Raw genomic sequence first — 17369 nt, 5'->3', positions numbered from 1 at the left:
TTTCCCTTAACTTGAATAGCTGTACACTTTTCTGAGGTGGTAAAAACCACCAGAAGTCTAGAGTCCTCTGTTCTCCCTTTCACCTCCCAAGAGGGTGCATGGCTACCCAGGATGCACAGAAAGAACCCAGGCTTTTAGGGCACAACTGGGCCACCAACTTTCACCTAGGTGATGAGGACAATGTCTGGGTCTTGTGCAATTCCTCCTTCCCTGGAGTAATGGAAAGTGGGTGCTATGCACCCAGGGTCCCCAATTTCATCATCACTGATGTCATTGCCTCCCCACCCCCCAGTCCTCATCAGGTGCCCAGCCTACCTGCTCCAGCCCTGGCCTGTGAGGACCTATGTGGGGCATCTGGGCTTCCAGAAGGAGCACTTCAACTATGGACCAGGCCTGGCACATGTGAGCATATGCCATGCAGGGATGATGGAGAGGGCAAGCCCACTGCTAATGTGTGGGGCCCCAGCCCTGTACTTGTGGTAGACTGTCCAGATCTGTGAAGCCCTGGCCAAATGCTTGTTCACCTGTGTGGACCAGGACCTCTCCCCAGATAAGTAGGGCCAGAGGGCTTCAAGTGCCCACACCCTGGTTCTGGGCCATGGGCTCCTCTGGCCCTGAGTCATGGGTACCAGTGCCCACAACTTAGGCTGCCTGGACACCATTCCCCTTCCCTTCTCCCTCCCCAACTGTAAGCAGATGCAAAATAGCAGCTGACCCATATTCAGCACTTGTTCACTTGAACCCATGGCAATACGCAAGAGTGCCACTCTGTGGGGGAGGACGGTGAACAGGGAGCTACAAAACCCCATGGGTTGCTGGCAGAATGTGACCTACCATGCGTCTTGATGGGATCTGGTACAGATGTATGTTATGGCGCTCTAACCTGCAGTGCTGAAGTCTGATACCACATCTATCCAGGGTTATCTTAGGCTGGGATCTGCCATTTTTACAGTGCTCTATGTGCCTTGATCATCTGTTCTGTTACAGTTGCAGAGTGCTTTCTGAAACCTACCACACAATAAGTGTAACTGCTGTACCTGGCCTCCAAGAGCCCTGTGAAGACCCTGCTGCCACTGCTTGAAAAGTCCAGGGTTGGAGTTCCTGGACTGGCCAGGCAGCAGTGCTAGTGCCCCCCCCCCCCCCCCCTCTCCACCCCCTATCAGTGAACAGACATGGGCCACCCCTGTGGCTTAATTCACACTTGGTTTCCACAAGACAGATCAAATTGGGGCCAAGCAGCAGATTGGCTGGGGGGGGGGCACGAATGGATGGACATCTCCCCAGGGCTGGAACTGTCTCAGGACTCTGGGTAGTTCCAGCCCTGTGCGCACTTGTTTTGTGCCTCATACACCCCTCCAGGTCACCCTGGAGCTAAGCATGAAGCAGAGGCCATTCTCCCATGTATGGAACTATCCTGGGGCTACAGGGCAGTACAAAACCAGGGAGAATGCACCCTCAACCTGTCCTGCCAATCAGTGGATTGGCAGGACCAGGTGGGGAGCATTCTCCCATGGTTGGAACCATTTGGTACAGTTGCAGCCAGAGGCACGTGTGCCTCTCTGCCCTGTGCACCCTTTTGGGTCACCCTGAAGTTGTGCCTGGACTCAGGGGCACTCTCCAGCAGCTAGAACTGTTCTGTGGGTGCAGGATAGTTCTAGCTGCAGGTGCATCTCCCTGCTGCCCTGTGCATAGTTGCAACTGATCCCCAAACTGTCCATGGTGGGGGGTGGAAGGATTCTTCCACAGCCAGAACCATCCTGCAGCAGAACTCCAGTAGTTTCTGGGGCACTGGGGATGGGTTTAGCCAGGGGGGAAATTCCCTCCTTTTCACTTTATAGAAATTCTTAGCCCTGGGAGTGACTGCATGAGCATAAGACTTCCTTTAATTGGATCATATAGCACCATCAGAGTATGAAAATATGGACAGACAGAGTCCCCCAAAACAATCCAGTGGCCTGATTTTTTTAAAGCTCATTTTAGCACCCACAAAATCCAGATGAAGTTAGTTGCAAGTGTTATGTCTTTGTGAGGCAGGATGGAGAAGTTTGTTTGAGTGTTCAGACTAGATCTCCAGACTAGATAGGATTTCATAAAGAATAGTAAGGATGTAAACAACCATTTTATTAGCTTGTTATAGGTCTCTGAGTATAATAGAAATATCACAATAGGAAGTAAAACACTCCTGGGAGAGAATTGTCTTAAGTTACATCCAGCTAGCATCATAAAATTATGCTATAGCTTAGTAGCACTGACTAATCATTCAACCCACACATTGCAGCATACGGGACAGACAGAAGCCTTAACTTACATTTAGTTTATATTACACAATTAGGGCCCTCATGTGTAGACCCTCAAGTGCAACTTTCCCTGATGGTATCAGGAATTCTGCATGTAGAACCTGGTCAGGCTGGGATCCCAAGGCTAGATGTTGCTTTCATATTGGGAGGGCACTTCCTCAGATTTAGGAAAGTCACTGTGTTCACTATGTTCAAAAATACATTTGGCTCTTTGGTATGAGCACTGAATAGAAACCTAAAGGAAGCTTTTACCTCACATGATTCCCCCTCCCCCTCTTTTTCATTAAAAATCCTTGTATTAAAGTTAACATTATTTGCCTTTTCACACTCAAAGCATTTATATTCTAAGATACATGCAATTAATAATTCACTCTTACCTCTTATTAAGACAACAGTAGATAATAGGGTTATACATTGTGGAGCTCATGGCAAGCCAGAAGCTGGCTAGGTAGATTTGCTGAATGTATTTCCAACGATTTAACTGTTGGTAGATCCCAGTAATGATGAAGTAAATGTGATAGGGCAGCCAACAGACTGCAAATGTCAACACGACAACAATCATCATTTTTACTACCTGAAAAAAGAAAGTAACATGTATTTTTAATATATGCTATTCCAGGCAGAAGCCTTCTTTTTAATTTTTTTTCTATATTAGCATGTTTGGTCACAGAACAGCCTTCTCCTAAATAATAACATGAGACACATTTGTAGTATTATTCATATTGACTATCATAATAGGAGACAAACTTAACTGCTGAAACTCAAACTCCTACAATATTATTATTATCTTCTGCATTTAATCATGAAATAAGGCTATCATTTTTTTCCATTTAGCCACTGCACCTTGGCCTTTATGCCCTAACGCCTTTTATATCAATGGCTTTAGGCATACAGATACATTTCTGGGCCCTTAGACCAGAAAAAAGGAGTTGAACAAGCAGTGGTCAATAATAGATACCCACTAGTGGCAACCTCCACTCCCTGTTTAGTTTCAGATGGCACATATTCAATAATTTCATTGGCTGGTGATCATTCTTACATTCTCTTCCCTGGTTTTAGGTGTTATTTTAGCTTCCAACTCATGGTAAAAGGCAAGTGTAGAAAGTCTTTGTTTGGCAAGAAATGTAAGAATTAAGCATAAAGCAAAAATGTGTAGAGCTGCCACCTTGCCCTCCTCAGCTAGGGAACTTATTAGCACAGCCACCATTTCTCAGCATAAAATGTGAGACATTATTGTGTGTGTGTGTGTGTGTGTGTGTGTGTGTGTGTGAGAAAGGTGAACTAGTCTGGTTAGGTTTGAAGTACTGTCTGCTGGCTGCAGGCATGTATGCAGAACAGATACTAACAACTCTATGCTGGGAAGTAGGGCTGTGCGAGGCTTCGGACTGTGCTTCGGATCCAGAGAAGCTTCGGATGTTTCAGCATCCAAACCAACATGTCCAGATCGAAGTGCTGGCTTTGTTAGGCTTTCTGAAGTGGTTTGGAGCTTCTGACCCGCTTCGGAAAAGCTTCAGAGCCGCCTTGGAGATCTGGCCATAGGGTATAATGGAATATCTAAAACTTTGTTATTTTTTGTCTGATTTGGATGTAACTTGCACAGATGGCAGCTTCTGCTGAGAGTATGAAGCCTGCCAAGTTTCAAGAAGATCGGTGCAGGGGTTTGGAGGGAACTGCACCCCAAATTCTTGACAGCAAAACTCATGTCACTTGTATGTGTTATACCACAGGGGGGTGAAAACTGCAGAGGTGGTAGCTCCTAATGAGGTCACAAAGCCTGCCGAGTTTCAAGAAGATCAGTGCAGGGGTTTGGGGGGAACTGCACCTCAAGCTGCTGATAAGCAAACTCGTGACATAGATGACCCTGTGTGTGTTAAGGCGCAGCGGGCTGAAAACTGCAGGGGTGGTGGCCCCTTCTCAGGCCACAAAGCCTGCCAGCTGTCAAGGAGATAGGTTCAGGGGGAATATGGCTTCTGGGGCCCTGCACCTCTGGCTGCTGACAGGCAAAACTCGTGACATGGGTGACACTGTGTGTGTTAAGGCACAGCGGGGTGAAAACTGCAGGCTGACTAGCCCCTGCTGCAGCCATGAAGCCTGCCAGCTGTCAAGCAGATAGGTGCAGGGGTTCTGGGGCCCTGCCCCCATAGCTGCTGACAGACAAAACTTGTGACATGGGTGCTTGTGCAACTGACTGTCTGTGTTGGGGCAGTTGATTGCCTCTATTGATTATTTCCTCTCCTTAGTCTGTGGTTGTGTAGGTGTTAATCCATGCTCATTAACTCGTTATGTAGTAGCTAGGTACTGTGTATTGAGCTGGTCTCTGAGTGAATCATGATTAATTGGTAACTGGTAACACAGTAGCTTAGCAGCCAGGCCTGCAGTAGCCCCCCTACCTCCGTGCCCCAAGACAGACACAGTTGCACAAGCACCCATGAGTTTTGACTGTCAGCAGCTAGAGATGCAGGGCCCCAGAACCGAGAAGCCCCTGTACCTATCTCCTTGACAGCTGGCAGGCTTCGTGGCCACAGCAGGGGCCACCATCCCTGCAGCTTTCATCCTGCTGTGCCTTAACATACAGTGTCACCCATGTCACGAGTTTTGCTTATCCGCAGTTTGAGGTGCAGTTCCCCCCAAACCTCTGCTATTATCTTCTTGAAACTTGGTAGACTTTGTGAACTCAGCAGGGGCCACCACCCCTGCAGTTTTCAGCCCACTTCACCTTAACACATGCAGTGTCATCTATGTCACAAGTTTTGCCTGTCAGCAGCTTGAGGTGCAGTTCCCCCCAAACCCCTGCACTTATCACCTTGAAACTTGGCAGGCTTTGTGGCCTCAGCAGGGGCCATCACCCCTGCAGTTTTCACCCCCCTGTGGTATAACACATACATGTGACATGAGTTTTGCTTTCAAGAATTTGGGGTACAGTTCCCCCCAAACCCCTGCACCTATCTTCTTAAAAGTTGCTCAGCTTCATGCTCTCAACAGAGGCTACTACTCCTACATGTTCCATCCAAATCAGACAAAAAATAACAAAGTTATAGATATTTCATCGATTCCCCATTATACCCTATGGCTGGATCTCCAAGGCGGCTCTGAAGCTTCGGAGCTGCTTCAGCCTGATAGAAGCAGGAACCCAGTCCAGAGCTCTGGATTGGATCCCTGGCATCTGAAGTGGCCAGATCTGAAGCTGGACTGAATAGCTGCCTACTCGTGCAGGCCTACTGGGAAGTAATGGGCAATCTTAAGACAACATTTCTATTTCAGTTATAACTTTGTCAAACTTTAAGTATCAGAATTCTTGACAGCAATTGTTGTCTCATCCTGAATTTTCAGGTAACCTGTGCAAATCAAGTTCAGTAAACCTGTATACTCATTAGCTAGGTACAGAGATTCAAAAAGCCTGAGACTGAATTGGTATAAGTTATGTGGCTTTCTATAAGTGGTGTAGTTTAGATTGGTAGGGACCAGAATCTTAGACTGGGTTCAACCATTTTTAAACCGGTCTATGTGTGCTGAACTTCTGTTCTGTTACAGATATAGACTGGTTTCTGATAATTTGTACTGGCAAAAGTGTAATATCTGTACCTGGCCATTATGATACATTCTTTGAATTGTACTGTATTGCTTGTGCTGCTTACACAGATCAATTTTAATTGTTTTTTTTGCAACCTGGTTCAAAGGTTATCTACTATCTGGAGCAATTCTGTAAACAATTCTTGCATGCATACCAGCCTCTGGCTTCTTTACTATTCATTCCATCCAGGAAGAGCACACACCAACTGCAGATGCTTCCTCAGCCTGATGAAGGATATTTATACCCGAAAGCTTGCAAAGAAGAATTTCTCCAACTATTTGAGTTGGTCTAATAACAGATATCAGATTTACCCAAAGAACCTTGACTGTTTCCACAAAACATACTCACTCTTAAGGTGCATTTTTCTATGCAAACAGCAAATATAACAACAACCTCTAATTAAGTACTTTTCATAAGTAGTTCTGAAATCACTTTGTAAAGGATTATTTCCCTTTAAGGGAAGAGGCATAGAGCCATACATTGATTAACCACATTGAAAGTGCTTTGCCACAGTATCTTTTTATCTGTAGATACATATACCAGTGTTTCTAAGATACAAACTTCTGCCTCCACTTTCTGGGGGGAAAACAAAGAGTATTTGAACAAATATTGCAGTATTCGATTAATACATTTCACCAGGCAACATTGTGACATATATCTGAAACAATATCAGACATAACGTGTTTGCTAAACACAGTATATTGTCAGTTGGGATATTTTCCACTCCTCTGGGCAAAATTTTCAGTTGTTTATCTGTTATGGATTTATGCCTGCATCTGCACTTTGGATAACTTAGTGGACTTGCCATATAGCTTCACCACAGTACTTCAGCAAATAACCCCCTGATTTTCAGAGCAGTCCTAGCCTCTAGTTTTGCAATCATATGTTATGCCTGTGAGTACAAATAATAATTGCAGGTACTTTGCAAGGCATTTTAATGGCTAATTATTTAATTACCTATGCATCTGCAATAAATATATAAAATAAGGGAGATGGATTTTTTCAGGAGATATTTTTTATTGGACCAACTGAGTAATTGGGAGAGAGATCTTAAAATAAGCTTTCTGGCCCAGAAGCTTGCCTAAACTCTCCTCCAACTATACAGTTGATTGAATAAAAGGTATCACCCCCCCGCCAAATCATTGACTCTAACATCTTTTCTGGACCATCATGGTTACAACATCACTCCAACATTTTATAAAATAAGAAATGTGTAGAAATACTCCTGAATCCTGAGGCCAAAAGTGAAAATCAGACTGCTAATCCTTATAATCTAAAGAGTCAACTCATTAGTTATATGGAACATTCCAACTACAGAGTGATTGAGAATTGAGGCAGCAGAGATTTCCAGTACTGAATATGGTTTAATCTCACTGAATACTGTGATATTTCTACCCTAGAATTGCAGGATGAACTATGAGAGGAACATTACAGGTTTTCAGTGCTAGTATCACTAAAATGTGTTAACAACACTTTTAAGAGAGGATAGTCTCACTGTTTCTAACACCTAAACTGTTACAAGTAGATAAATGCACATCCCTTTAAAGGGCAAGTCAAGCAGTTCCTTGGGGCTTGCAAAATAGATTATTTGAAGGTCTCTTTAAATAAAGACAAGGTAGCTAGATCGTGGTAAATAACACCCCCCTTCTCCTCCCCAAAATGGAAAGAAAACCCCACTTTGAGTCAAACTAAAATGGGCATTTTTCATTTTCAATTTAGTTTCTCATTTCAGTGAGATAAAAATACCACCAGAAATTCTTTATGAGTCAACCCAAAATGAAATGTTCACCCTGAAATAAAATATTTCATTACATTTTCAGGTTCCATGTCTCATTTTTTAAAATCCACTGTGTGGCAAATATCTTTGTTTAATGTCTTCATAGTCTAGTTACCTGCCACTACAAAATCAGACAATGAATCATGTGATGATTTTTGACATTCAGTTGTTTTGTTCGGTACCAAAGACAAAACTACCTAAAAGTCAGAAAGTCTGTTTTTTCCCCTCTTCCTATCAAGAGTAAGTTCATTAGAATGAATGATTATATATTAGAATGTGCATGTTTCACAGGAGGTACTTTCTAGGTAGCATTAGAATTTTGCTGGAAATTTGTAAAGTGGGCTTATTTTGAAGAAAAATAAAGCTCAACTGTATACATTTATTTTTCAAGAGATAGGGCCTGCTTTTCAAGAAAAGCTTATTTGGTTTAAAATTGATTTTACTTTTTCTTAATTTTGCATATTTACAGTTTAAAAATAAAGTGCATCGTTTTGCCTGGGAGAATGGGGATGGACATGTTAGGTAGAAGGCAGGGCAGGGTGACACCTTATAGACTAACTCTAAAATACATAAACTTTCATAGGCACCAACTTACTTCATTAGATGCCACGTTGTCAGAGTACAAAATAACAGTGTTTATGATGCAAGTCAACACTTATCTGTGAAATGGATGTATGTAACAGGGGGTCTTCCTAGGGCCAGTTAGATGTTGGCCCACCCACGTTTCTTGCCTGCCATGCCTTGATGGAAAAATGATTAAGATGTTATTCAGGCAGAAGGCTGGCCATTTAAGATCCCAGTGATGAGGGGTGATGTCCCTAGCTCTAAACCTTCCCCTGCACTGTGGCCTATGCTTCGCTGATGGCATCCCAGGCAGCTAAGCTTACCTGTAACCCGTATCCCTCTCAAGCTGTGGTCCCATCTCTGGGACCTTTGGCTCCCCCTTAGGCCCTGGCCCCACCCTCAGGCCAGCCAGAATCTTGAGTCTCTTGCTCTGGGCATCCTTCATTGTGGCCCCTAGCCCTTTTGACCCCCCTTGGGTCCTGGCTGCAGCATGGATCAGTTCAAGGGTTCATCCAGTCAAGTCCCAGCCACCTGCCTTTTCTCCCTCACAACTCCACTGGATCAAGTGAGCCTCAGGCCTCTCAAAGATCTCAGAAGTCTGGGCTTTCCTCAGCCAGGACTGTGCTGGGGCTGGAGGTTATCAGGTTCCTCCTGCCTACCTTTTACCAGGGAGGTTTGTAGTCCTGGCATTTCCGGGGCTGCCACACCACCGGCAGTCCCACCAGGCCTTCCTACCCTGGCAGGGTACAGTTTGAGGTCATGCCCAGGACCTGGGGCCTCCTCCATTCCCATAGCACCAGCCCATATACCTCCAAGTTGTTTCTGGCACAAGGCGCTCATCAGGGAGATTTTTACCCTCTGGCTGGTCTTCAAACTGCTCCCTTCAGCACAAAGAGCTGGGCATTAAATGGCCACCCTCATCAGGCACCTGCCATCTCCCTGGCCTAGGTCTTAAAGTGGCAGGCACCAAGAGTGCCCTGCCACAATGGACTTATAATTGAATATGGTACTAAATCTTCTAATTCAGCTGCAAATGTATTCTGGCTAGGGGAAAATCCAGACAGGGTGCAGAGGTGTGACTGCACCCTCACTTTCTGACTGGACTGCACTATGGGATTCTTAGGGGACTTTTTGAAAGTCCCCAAAGCATGTATGAATCCCCCCTACCCACCTTCACTGCCATGCTCAATGGCATGTCTGGTCCCCTTCCCTTTCCTGCTGCTGCTGTCCCCACTGTCCAGGGGATGGAGAAGCTTCAAATCCACTCTTGCCCACTCCAACCAGGCCAAATGGGGGTGGGGATTAGCTGGGAATGTCTATGATGGAGTAGGTGAGTAGGTCAGTGAAAAAAGAAATAAACTAGAATGCTTCATAAAATTAAAAGACTATGTACAAGTGACCCTCTAAATAATGTTGGCTTGGTTTTGCTTTTCACATATTTTCTTTTTGCATATGTGGCAAACTGATTAAAGAATGAAATATAACAAAGGCAAGAAGTAGGTGCAAGCAAAACTTGCATATTAAGAAGCTAGATAAGAAATTGAAATATACCATTTGCCAAAAGTGCAAGTATATACACTCTGTCTACCCTGTACTTATTTTAGCTAAAAAAGTTAAAACTGTCCTCATTCAATCCTGAATGTATGTATAAAAGACTATGTGGTACAAAAACCCATCGTGTGATTCTTTTCAGCTCTCTTGTTCAATTCAGACAAATGTTAGATATTTCTGTCTTCAGCAGTGACTGGTCACTATGCGTGGGACCTAAATGTAGGGTTTATACGTGTAGTACAACTTAGTCTGGCTCTGTATAAATCCTGTAAAAAGAATCCTCAAAAATTGCACACCGCTGGTTATGACATATCACCCCTCCCTCGAACCCGTATGGAAAATCCTCAAATAATTGCACCCCATACTAGAAAGAGACCCTATTCTTAAAGAGATCTTCCCAGAGCCTACCGTCCTAGCCTTCAAACAAGTACTGAACCTTGTTAACCTCATCCCCAGAAGCAAACTTCCTCAGGCCCAGAATACACCAAATGGATCCAGACCATGCTATGACAAGAAATGCAAAACCTGCGAACACATCTCCACCACCCCCACAATTACTATATCCTACAACAGAGCCATCAGCATTCCTGGATGTTTCAGCTGCACCTCCAGAAATGTAATATATCTCATCCAATGCACCAAATGCCCTGATGGAAAATACGTAGGAGAGACCAAATAACAACTGTGCACCAGAATGAACGCACACCAGAAATCTATCAAAGACAGGAATACCCAATTACCTGTGGGGGCACATTTCTCACAAGAAAACCACTCTCTCTCCAATCTCTCAGTTCTAATCCTCAAAGGGAATTTACAAAACACTTCTCAGAGATGCATCTACAAACTCAACTTCATCAATCTCCTGGATACTAAAAATCCTGGACTAAATATAGACATTGCATTTATGACACATTATAACCTGCCTGACATTTGACTCCCCAGGTACTTCTTCACTACCCATTATCCTTCTCTCCTCCCCATCCAGCCTCTCTCTTACTCATTGACTCCTCAATTTACTTCTTCACTGACTGCCCATCTTGTATGCATACCAGCTCAGCCTCTGGCTTCTTTACTTTTCATTCAATCCAGGAAAAGCACACACCAAATGCAGAAACTTCCTCAGCCTGACTAAGGATTTTTGAACCTGAAAGCTTGCTTAAAAATTGTTTTCCAGCTATTGAAGTTGGTCTAATAAAAGATATCAGATTCACCCAAAGAACCTTGTCTGCCTATGTCCTTAGACCAACACGGCTACAACCTATACCCCTGTAAAAAGAAGGAAATTCTGTGTGAGCTTCAGCACAGAGCTAAACTAGAGCACAGGAAAGGGAATACAACAAGACTTGCATATAATGTGCCTCAGATATTGTATTATAGGAAAATATCTCCACTGATATCATTGCTAATTCAGCTGCAGAGGAAGTGTCTTAATAATACTGTGTTTGCTCAAATCATTCAGCCATCAGACAAAGTTTATGGATTGGGCCATATAGAATTTAATTTACTTTGTTTCCTTTTAATACTTCTGTTTTGTTCCTTTTGGCTATACTACCATTTTGAGCGGCTTTACCTTTTTATTCTGTGTTTGGCCTGTGGATTAATGAGAGCTTCCTTGTATGAAGCCAGCCAGCCAGCAAAACACTTAATTCACTTTTATGTAACCTCTAGCTCCAGAGCCACCACAAATCACTCAGAGACCTATGTATCAGCTACCTGACAATTCCCCTAATGTGCAGTAATTCTCTGGATGACATAGAGTTATTGCAGTGTTTTACAATCTCCCATCTGGTGAGTGGTGGACCATGTGGCTTGGGGAAAAGGATGCAGCATCTGTGCCAGGCTATCTATGCTCTATGCTTCTCATTTCTGAAATGTCTGGGCCTTCAGGCAGCTGGGCATGCTGTAAAGGAGGCCTGAATCTGTTTGTATGGTGGGTTGGAAGACCTTTTTTTTCCCATGAAAATGTTGATTTTTTTTTTTGTTTCACCCAAAATTTTCAGCAGAAAATGTTGGCTTTTCAGTATAAAAACCTAAAACCAAAACTTTTTTATCTGATGCCATTTTGGGTTTATCAATACTTCCTGCAGACATTTCTCACAAGAAATGTTGCCCATGAAAACCCAATTTTCTGTTGAAAAACAGTTTTGACAGAAATATTTTGGCCAGACCTACCTGTGAACTCCTTTGTTCCCTCTAGCTATTCTCTTCTCATGGCTGAGTACATGGTACTTCCTCTTGTGTGAGAAGCTTGCAAAAAGATAAAATAAATAACATGGATTTCCTGTCAATAAAATCCATGTTGGATACTTTATTTGGTGGTAGTCTCATATAGCTCCAGCTCTGAGGGAACCCTTACTAGAAGGAGTTGCTGTGGATTACTCTTAAGAGTGCAGCTGTGTAGGATCATAAAATCCAATATGAAATCAGAACTTGTGGTAGAGGTGATATCTTTTATTAGACCAACTAGATTGTAGGATGCTTGTGCCCGAAAGCTTGGAAATAAAGAGGGTTTTTTTTTGCAAAAATCTATTTGGTCTAATAAAAGATATCACCTCTACCACAAGTTCTGATTCCTTTGCCTGTAGACCAATATGGCTACAACCTGAATGCCTAAAATCCAATACAGATGTTATTTATAGATAATCCTGGGGTAGTAGTCATGATTTCTCACAAAAGGTGTAGACCATATAAAAATGAGCTAAGTCCTGAATTTTGCACTCTTTCTTGCTTCTTATGTCTTTCCCTGCTTCAGAAGTGGCAGTTTCTCATTATTGAATGGTACACAACAATGGAAAAAAAAAAACATCTGAAAACATTAATGTTTCAAAAAGAACAAAACATTCAAAACATTTTATTTTTGCCAGGGGGAGGGGAGGAAAGGGAAGCCTAAGATGATGGCCCTGTGGAAAGTTTTACACATTTAAGGTGACAGCCCTTTCTTGAGGGGGCCAGGGCCCTGGGGCCCCCATGTACTCGACACCTCTGTTTAGAGTTGTGTAAAGGATTAAAGCTGTGAGAAAGTGTTTCTTTTTGGGGTCAGATTTTTTGGACTGCCTGCCTCTAGAAACATTTAATGCTGTTTGTAAAAATGAACAGGACTGGAAGGATTCTACTAAACCTACAAAGAGCAGTCCTTAGAGGTTTCCTGGTTTTTATTTTTGCTTGAATCAAATGGGGTTAGAAATGGATGGAAAAATTAACCTAACTGGGTTAGATGTAGCATGCTGTGAAGGGACTTTTCAAGACCATGAGAAAGTTTTGTAAAATTCCATGGTAAGACTTTCATTTACTTTGGATCTGATAGTACTTCATAACTTTGCAAAATGATTATAGCAAGAATCCCAACTACACAGTTGGTCCAATAAAAGAAATTATCCTAAAAAATTATTGCCTATAACAAGAATCTCAGGCAGGGGAAAAAAATGTTCTCCACTCTGCAGTGAACCTCCAAGCTTAGTGATATTGGATTTTGTTCATAATTGCAAGAATTTTATCCTGTGTAATGTCATTAATTTGGATGCAGTCAATCCTTATTTACACATATGTAAGAATGAATCAACCCAATATTTTAAAGACCATATATTTGTAGGTTTGTTTTTTTATTTAGGTACAATAAAGGGTTACAAAGTTTACAACCTCAAGATTTCTAAATAAAAGGTTTTTCAAAGCAAAAATAAACAATGTGCATTTTTGTTGCTGCTTGGTCTTCTGATTAGATTATAACCTTTTGGTTGTTACTGAAGTCTACCAAAGACATTTTTGTCTGGAGCATTTTCTGACTGATGAAACAAGTACCTTCTAAGGCAGGGGTTTTCAACCTTTTTTAGTAAGTGTACCCCTGATGGCTGGATTCGGAATGGGGGTGGTGGTGGCGCACAGCTGGATGCAGAGCAGCGGCAGTGCGGGGTGGTAGGAAGTGGCAGCAGCCGCCACATGCAAGCTTCCCTTCCCCCTTGCATTTGGCCAGCTAGGCGGTACCTGTGCAGCCTGCAGAGGGGCACTGCTGCCCTCCCCCCCGGCCCATGTACCCCCTAGGGGTCTCCCAAGTCCCCCCGGGGGTACGCGTACCTCCAGTTGACAACCCCTGTGTTAAGGTATTAGGGACCTTTAAATCTTGATTCCCCATCACCTTCTTTAGTAATGTTTTTCACATTTGAAGTACCATAGTGCATTTCAAAGAATCTTCAACAATCTTTACCTTCCAGTTTCACGTTAAAAACCCAGAAGCAAAATTCTTTTGAAAAATCATTATATTTTATCCCAGGGTGAGCTGATAAAATGTAATGAGGCAAGGAGACTTTCAAATCCAGGGAAGTTTAAAACAAGGCTCCATATTACAAAGGAAAAAAAATATTGCCTTTGGTTATGAAGAACTATGTTAAAACCAAAAGGTTGATATGTCCTTCTTGCTTCCTTAATCAATGGATCATAAATAGTTAAATGGAGATCACTTACTATATCATCAAACTAATTCTTCTCGGAGAAGAACATAATCCACTTGGAGAGGAGTGGACTATTATTCAATTAAGCACCAGTGGTATGATAAATGATACTAATAAATTCTGCTGCTTTATTGCAGCTTATGCGTATTTGCTTTGTGACAGGAGAATGCAGGTAGGCTGGAGCTGCCCTTGCTCTCCTGCCACCCTGTGTAGGTGCTCTGGGGGCTTGAGAGCCCCAATCCTGCACACACCCAGTAGGATCCGGATCCTTAAGCCCTTGGAGCATCTGTCTGGCTTTCCTTAGCTCCCACACCCCACAGCTGAGCTGGGACCCACGCTAACCCATGTTTCAGGTGGAGGCATGGGTCAGTGTGAGGGGGGAGGGGCATGGGAGCTGCAGAAATTCTGACACTCCATGCCTTCTTGCCAGGATCTTCACTGGCCTATGCATCAGGTGGAGGCACAGATCAGTGCAGATGCCTACATGGAGACATGGGGCACCAGGGATTCCCCAGCCCCTGTGCCTCTGTACTGTCCTGTGCCAGGATCTATGCTGACTCATGCCTCCATGGGACCTGACGGGGGGCAGCAAGGGACCTGGGGACTCATCCCTTGTCCTGTATTGGGTGGGGGCAATGCAGAACAACGGGTGATGTGTGTGTCACACAGTGAAGCGGATCAGCTTTTGCAGGACATATCCTGTCACAGTCAATCTGTTTCAGTTTGGCAATGTCTGTTTCTACCCATAGTCTGATTTTCCTCCCCCTGCTCCTTAGAGGTAAGTAAGCTGCCAGCCCTCTACTTACTGACGGCTATTTCTTTTAGCAGTTTGAGATTGCCAACGTACCCATTTTTCCTTTATACTGGTCACCCAGGGTAGACCACCATTTTACACTTTCTCAGAAAATTAGTATTTAATGCCCTTAAGTATCACTGGTAGATGATGCAACTACTTTACTAACCTCAGGGGATTCATATCGGGATAAAACTGGCTGTTGAAGTCAGTCACTGAGATTTTTTTTCTGGTCTTATTTTCACAAATGCAGTGATTTTTTTTCTTAATTTTTTAGCCTGTAACAGCAATGTTTTCCTGAGAATAGTAATGTGCGCAGGGTGTGAACGATAAAGAATTGCAGGTTTGAAAGCACAGATAAGACAGGTGCCAATTTCAATACTTTACAAGTTGTTTTGTTCTTCTAACACTTGTGAACTTCTTTCTGACAGTTTTTCTTTTTTTTAAATCTGTCTCTCCATACAATGGTCTCTTGCCAAAATTAAAAGTTCATACTTTTAGAAAAATATTTGGCTACTGGCCTTGCTAAGCTATATTTCATTTATGCCCTCTGGATTTTCCTGGAGCTGGATTTACCTCTGAATTCTGCCAAACAAAAATGATCCAGTATGATTCTTCATAATTGTCTTCCAAATTAAACAAATGTATATAATTTTTCTTCCCATCTTGATAATTTGATATTGCTTAAATCTCATTTTTGTTTAAATGTCATGAATTTAGATCTATCCATAGTATAAATAGAGAAATAAATGCAATAAACAAATAGCCCCCGCCTCTCCCTGCCCCATGCCCAGTGGCATGGTCTAAGAAATGAGTAAATCAAAACTTAGAGATGGAAAGGTCTATTAAGAAATGTTGTCTATCCTTTACCAATCCAGGATGGCAAGCTGTTTTCCAGAACTTCCTTGATTTATTTGAATGACAAGCAGAGATCACTTGCTTATCAGCTAAGGTGGTTATATGATTTAGTTCCTTTGCACTTGCCTGCTTTTTAAATGAAAAAAAAATCTTTCTAGTACTAAATTTCATACTTAATCCTTAACTGTGGACCAAATGAGTCTCACTGAATTACTTGTAATGGAAAGCTCAACATATAATTTAATTGGAAGCAAAAGGCCAGAATATTTATGTACCTCATTAAAGAAGTGATTTTTACTCAGCTGACAGAATTTCCAGTTGTTACCTTCCTAGATGGAGAAAACATACTTTTCCTGATTTTCTACATGTGCACTGCTCCAGATCAAAAAACTCTGCAGCGGGATAGTACTTGTACATACAATATCCTCCTGAAAAGTTAATTAATTTACTCTGGCCTAATAGGGGTCCACATGTAGCCATGTGATGTTTCCTGCACAACTAATTAGTCAGCTGTGCAGTAAACATCTTGTGTAGATGCTCCCAAGGTGTTCTGATCCCTACAGTGCTCTGCAACAATACAAGACATTTTGTGTTAATCCTTGATTTAAATTTTCCGTGTGCCATTTTACATAGGAATTTAGTTAAAGTGATGCATAGGCCTTGGGTTGGCCTCTTTGCAGGGGCGAATTTCACCTCTAGAGAGCAATGAAGGATACAAATAGAAGTAATTGTATCCTTCAATTGTAATTGTATTGAATATGGAAATAAACCAATTTATGAACACACACACATGCTCATGCACACACACACACTCCAGCTGTAGAAATAGGGTTGTCAATATGTGTTCTCTAACGAGAGGAAGTACCCCATGGGGCGCGTCTAAATGAGATGTGTTAATGCACCATAGCATAGTTTACTGTGCAATAAAGGCACATGTCTACATGTGCACATCCTTACTGCACAGTAAAAATAGCTCATCATAACTAAATTTGATACCTGCAAATGCAGGTATCAGATTTAGTTGTGATTAGTTAATGTGCAGTACTGAGCAAGTAGATGCCACCCAGCACTAAGTTTAGCGCTGATCTTCCCAGCCACTAGGACGCTGCCCTGAGCCCAGCCCCAGGGCTCCTGGCTGGGAGCCTCTCCTGGGCCAGGGTTGGGCTGCTCTCTGGCATTCTGTGCCTTGGAGCACACTGCATAAAAGCTTGGTGGGTCCTGTGCAATACCCAGGTCCACTGCAGGCCTCATGTGCCCTCCTGGGCAGAACACAGGCTGTCTCTGCCTGACCTGTCCCTTTTGCAGACCTGCTGCTTGGCCACAGGTGACCGTTGCAAAGGGCTGATATTCCCCAGGGCTGCTGGCTGGCTGTCTCTGGTAGCAGGGCCAACACTTGCTCCCTTCTGCTGATCACCTCCAGCAGCGTCTCCTGTCCTTGTAGGTCCTGTGGTGAAGTTTCTCTGTCATGCGGCTCCTAGTCCCTGGCTGTGCCCTTGTGCTGGGTGCTGCTAGCAGC

General features: G+C 43.2%; 1 protein-coding gene across 1 annotated transcript in view; it reads right to left on the bottom strand.

The window, feature by feature from the left end:
* Positions 1 to 17369, bottom strand: part of TACR3 (tachykinin receptor 3) — a 112259-nt gene that overhangs the window by 4449 nt on the left and 90441 nt on the right. The window contains exon 4 of the mRNA XM_014527002.1: positions 2675 to 2871. Within this exon, the coding sequence (XP_014382488.1) occupies positions 2675 to 2871 (197 nt within the window). The remainder of the gene's footprint in view (positions 1 to 2674; positions 2872 to 17369) is intronic.

This window comes from Alligator sinensis, unplaced genomic scaffold (assembly GCF_000455745.1).
Source record: "Alligator sinensis unplaced genomic scaffold, ASM45574v1 scaffold812_1, whole genome shotgun sequence".
NCBI lineage: Eukaryota > Metazoa > Chordata > Crocodylia > Alligatoridae > Alligator > Alligator sinensis.
This window is presented reverse-complemented; position numbering and strand designations above follow the sequence as displayed.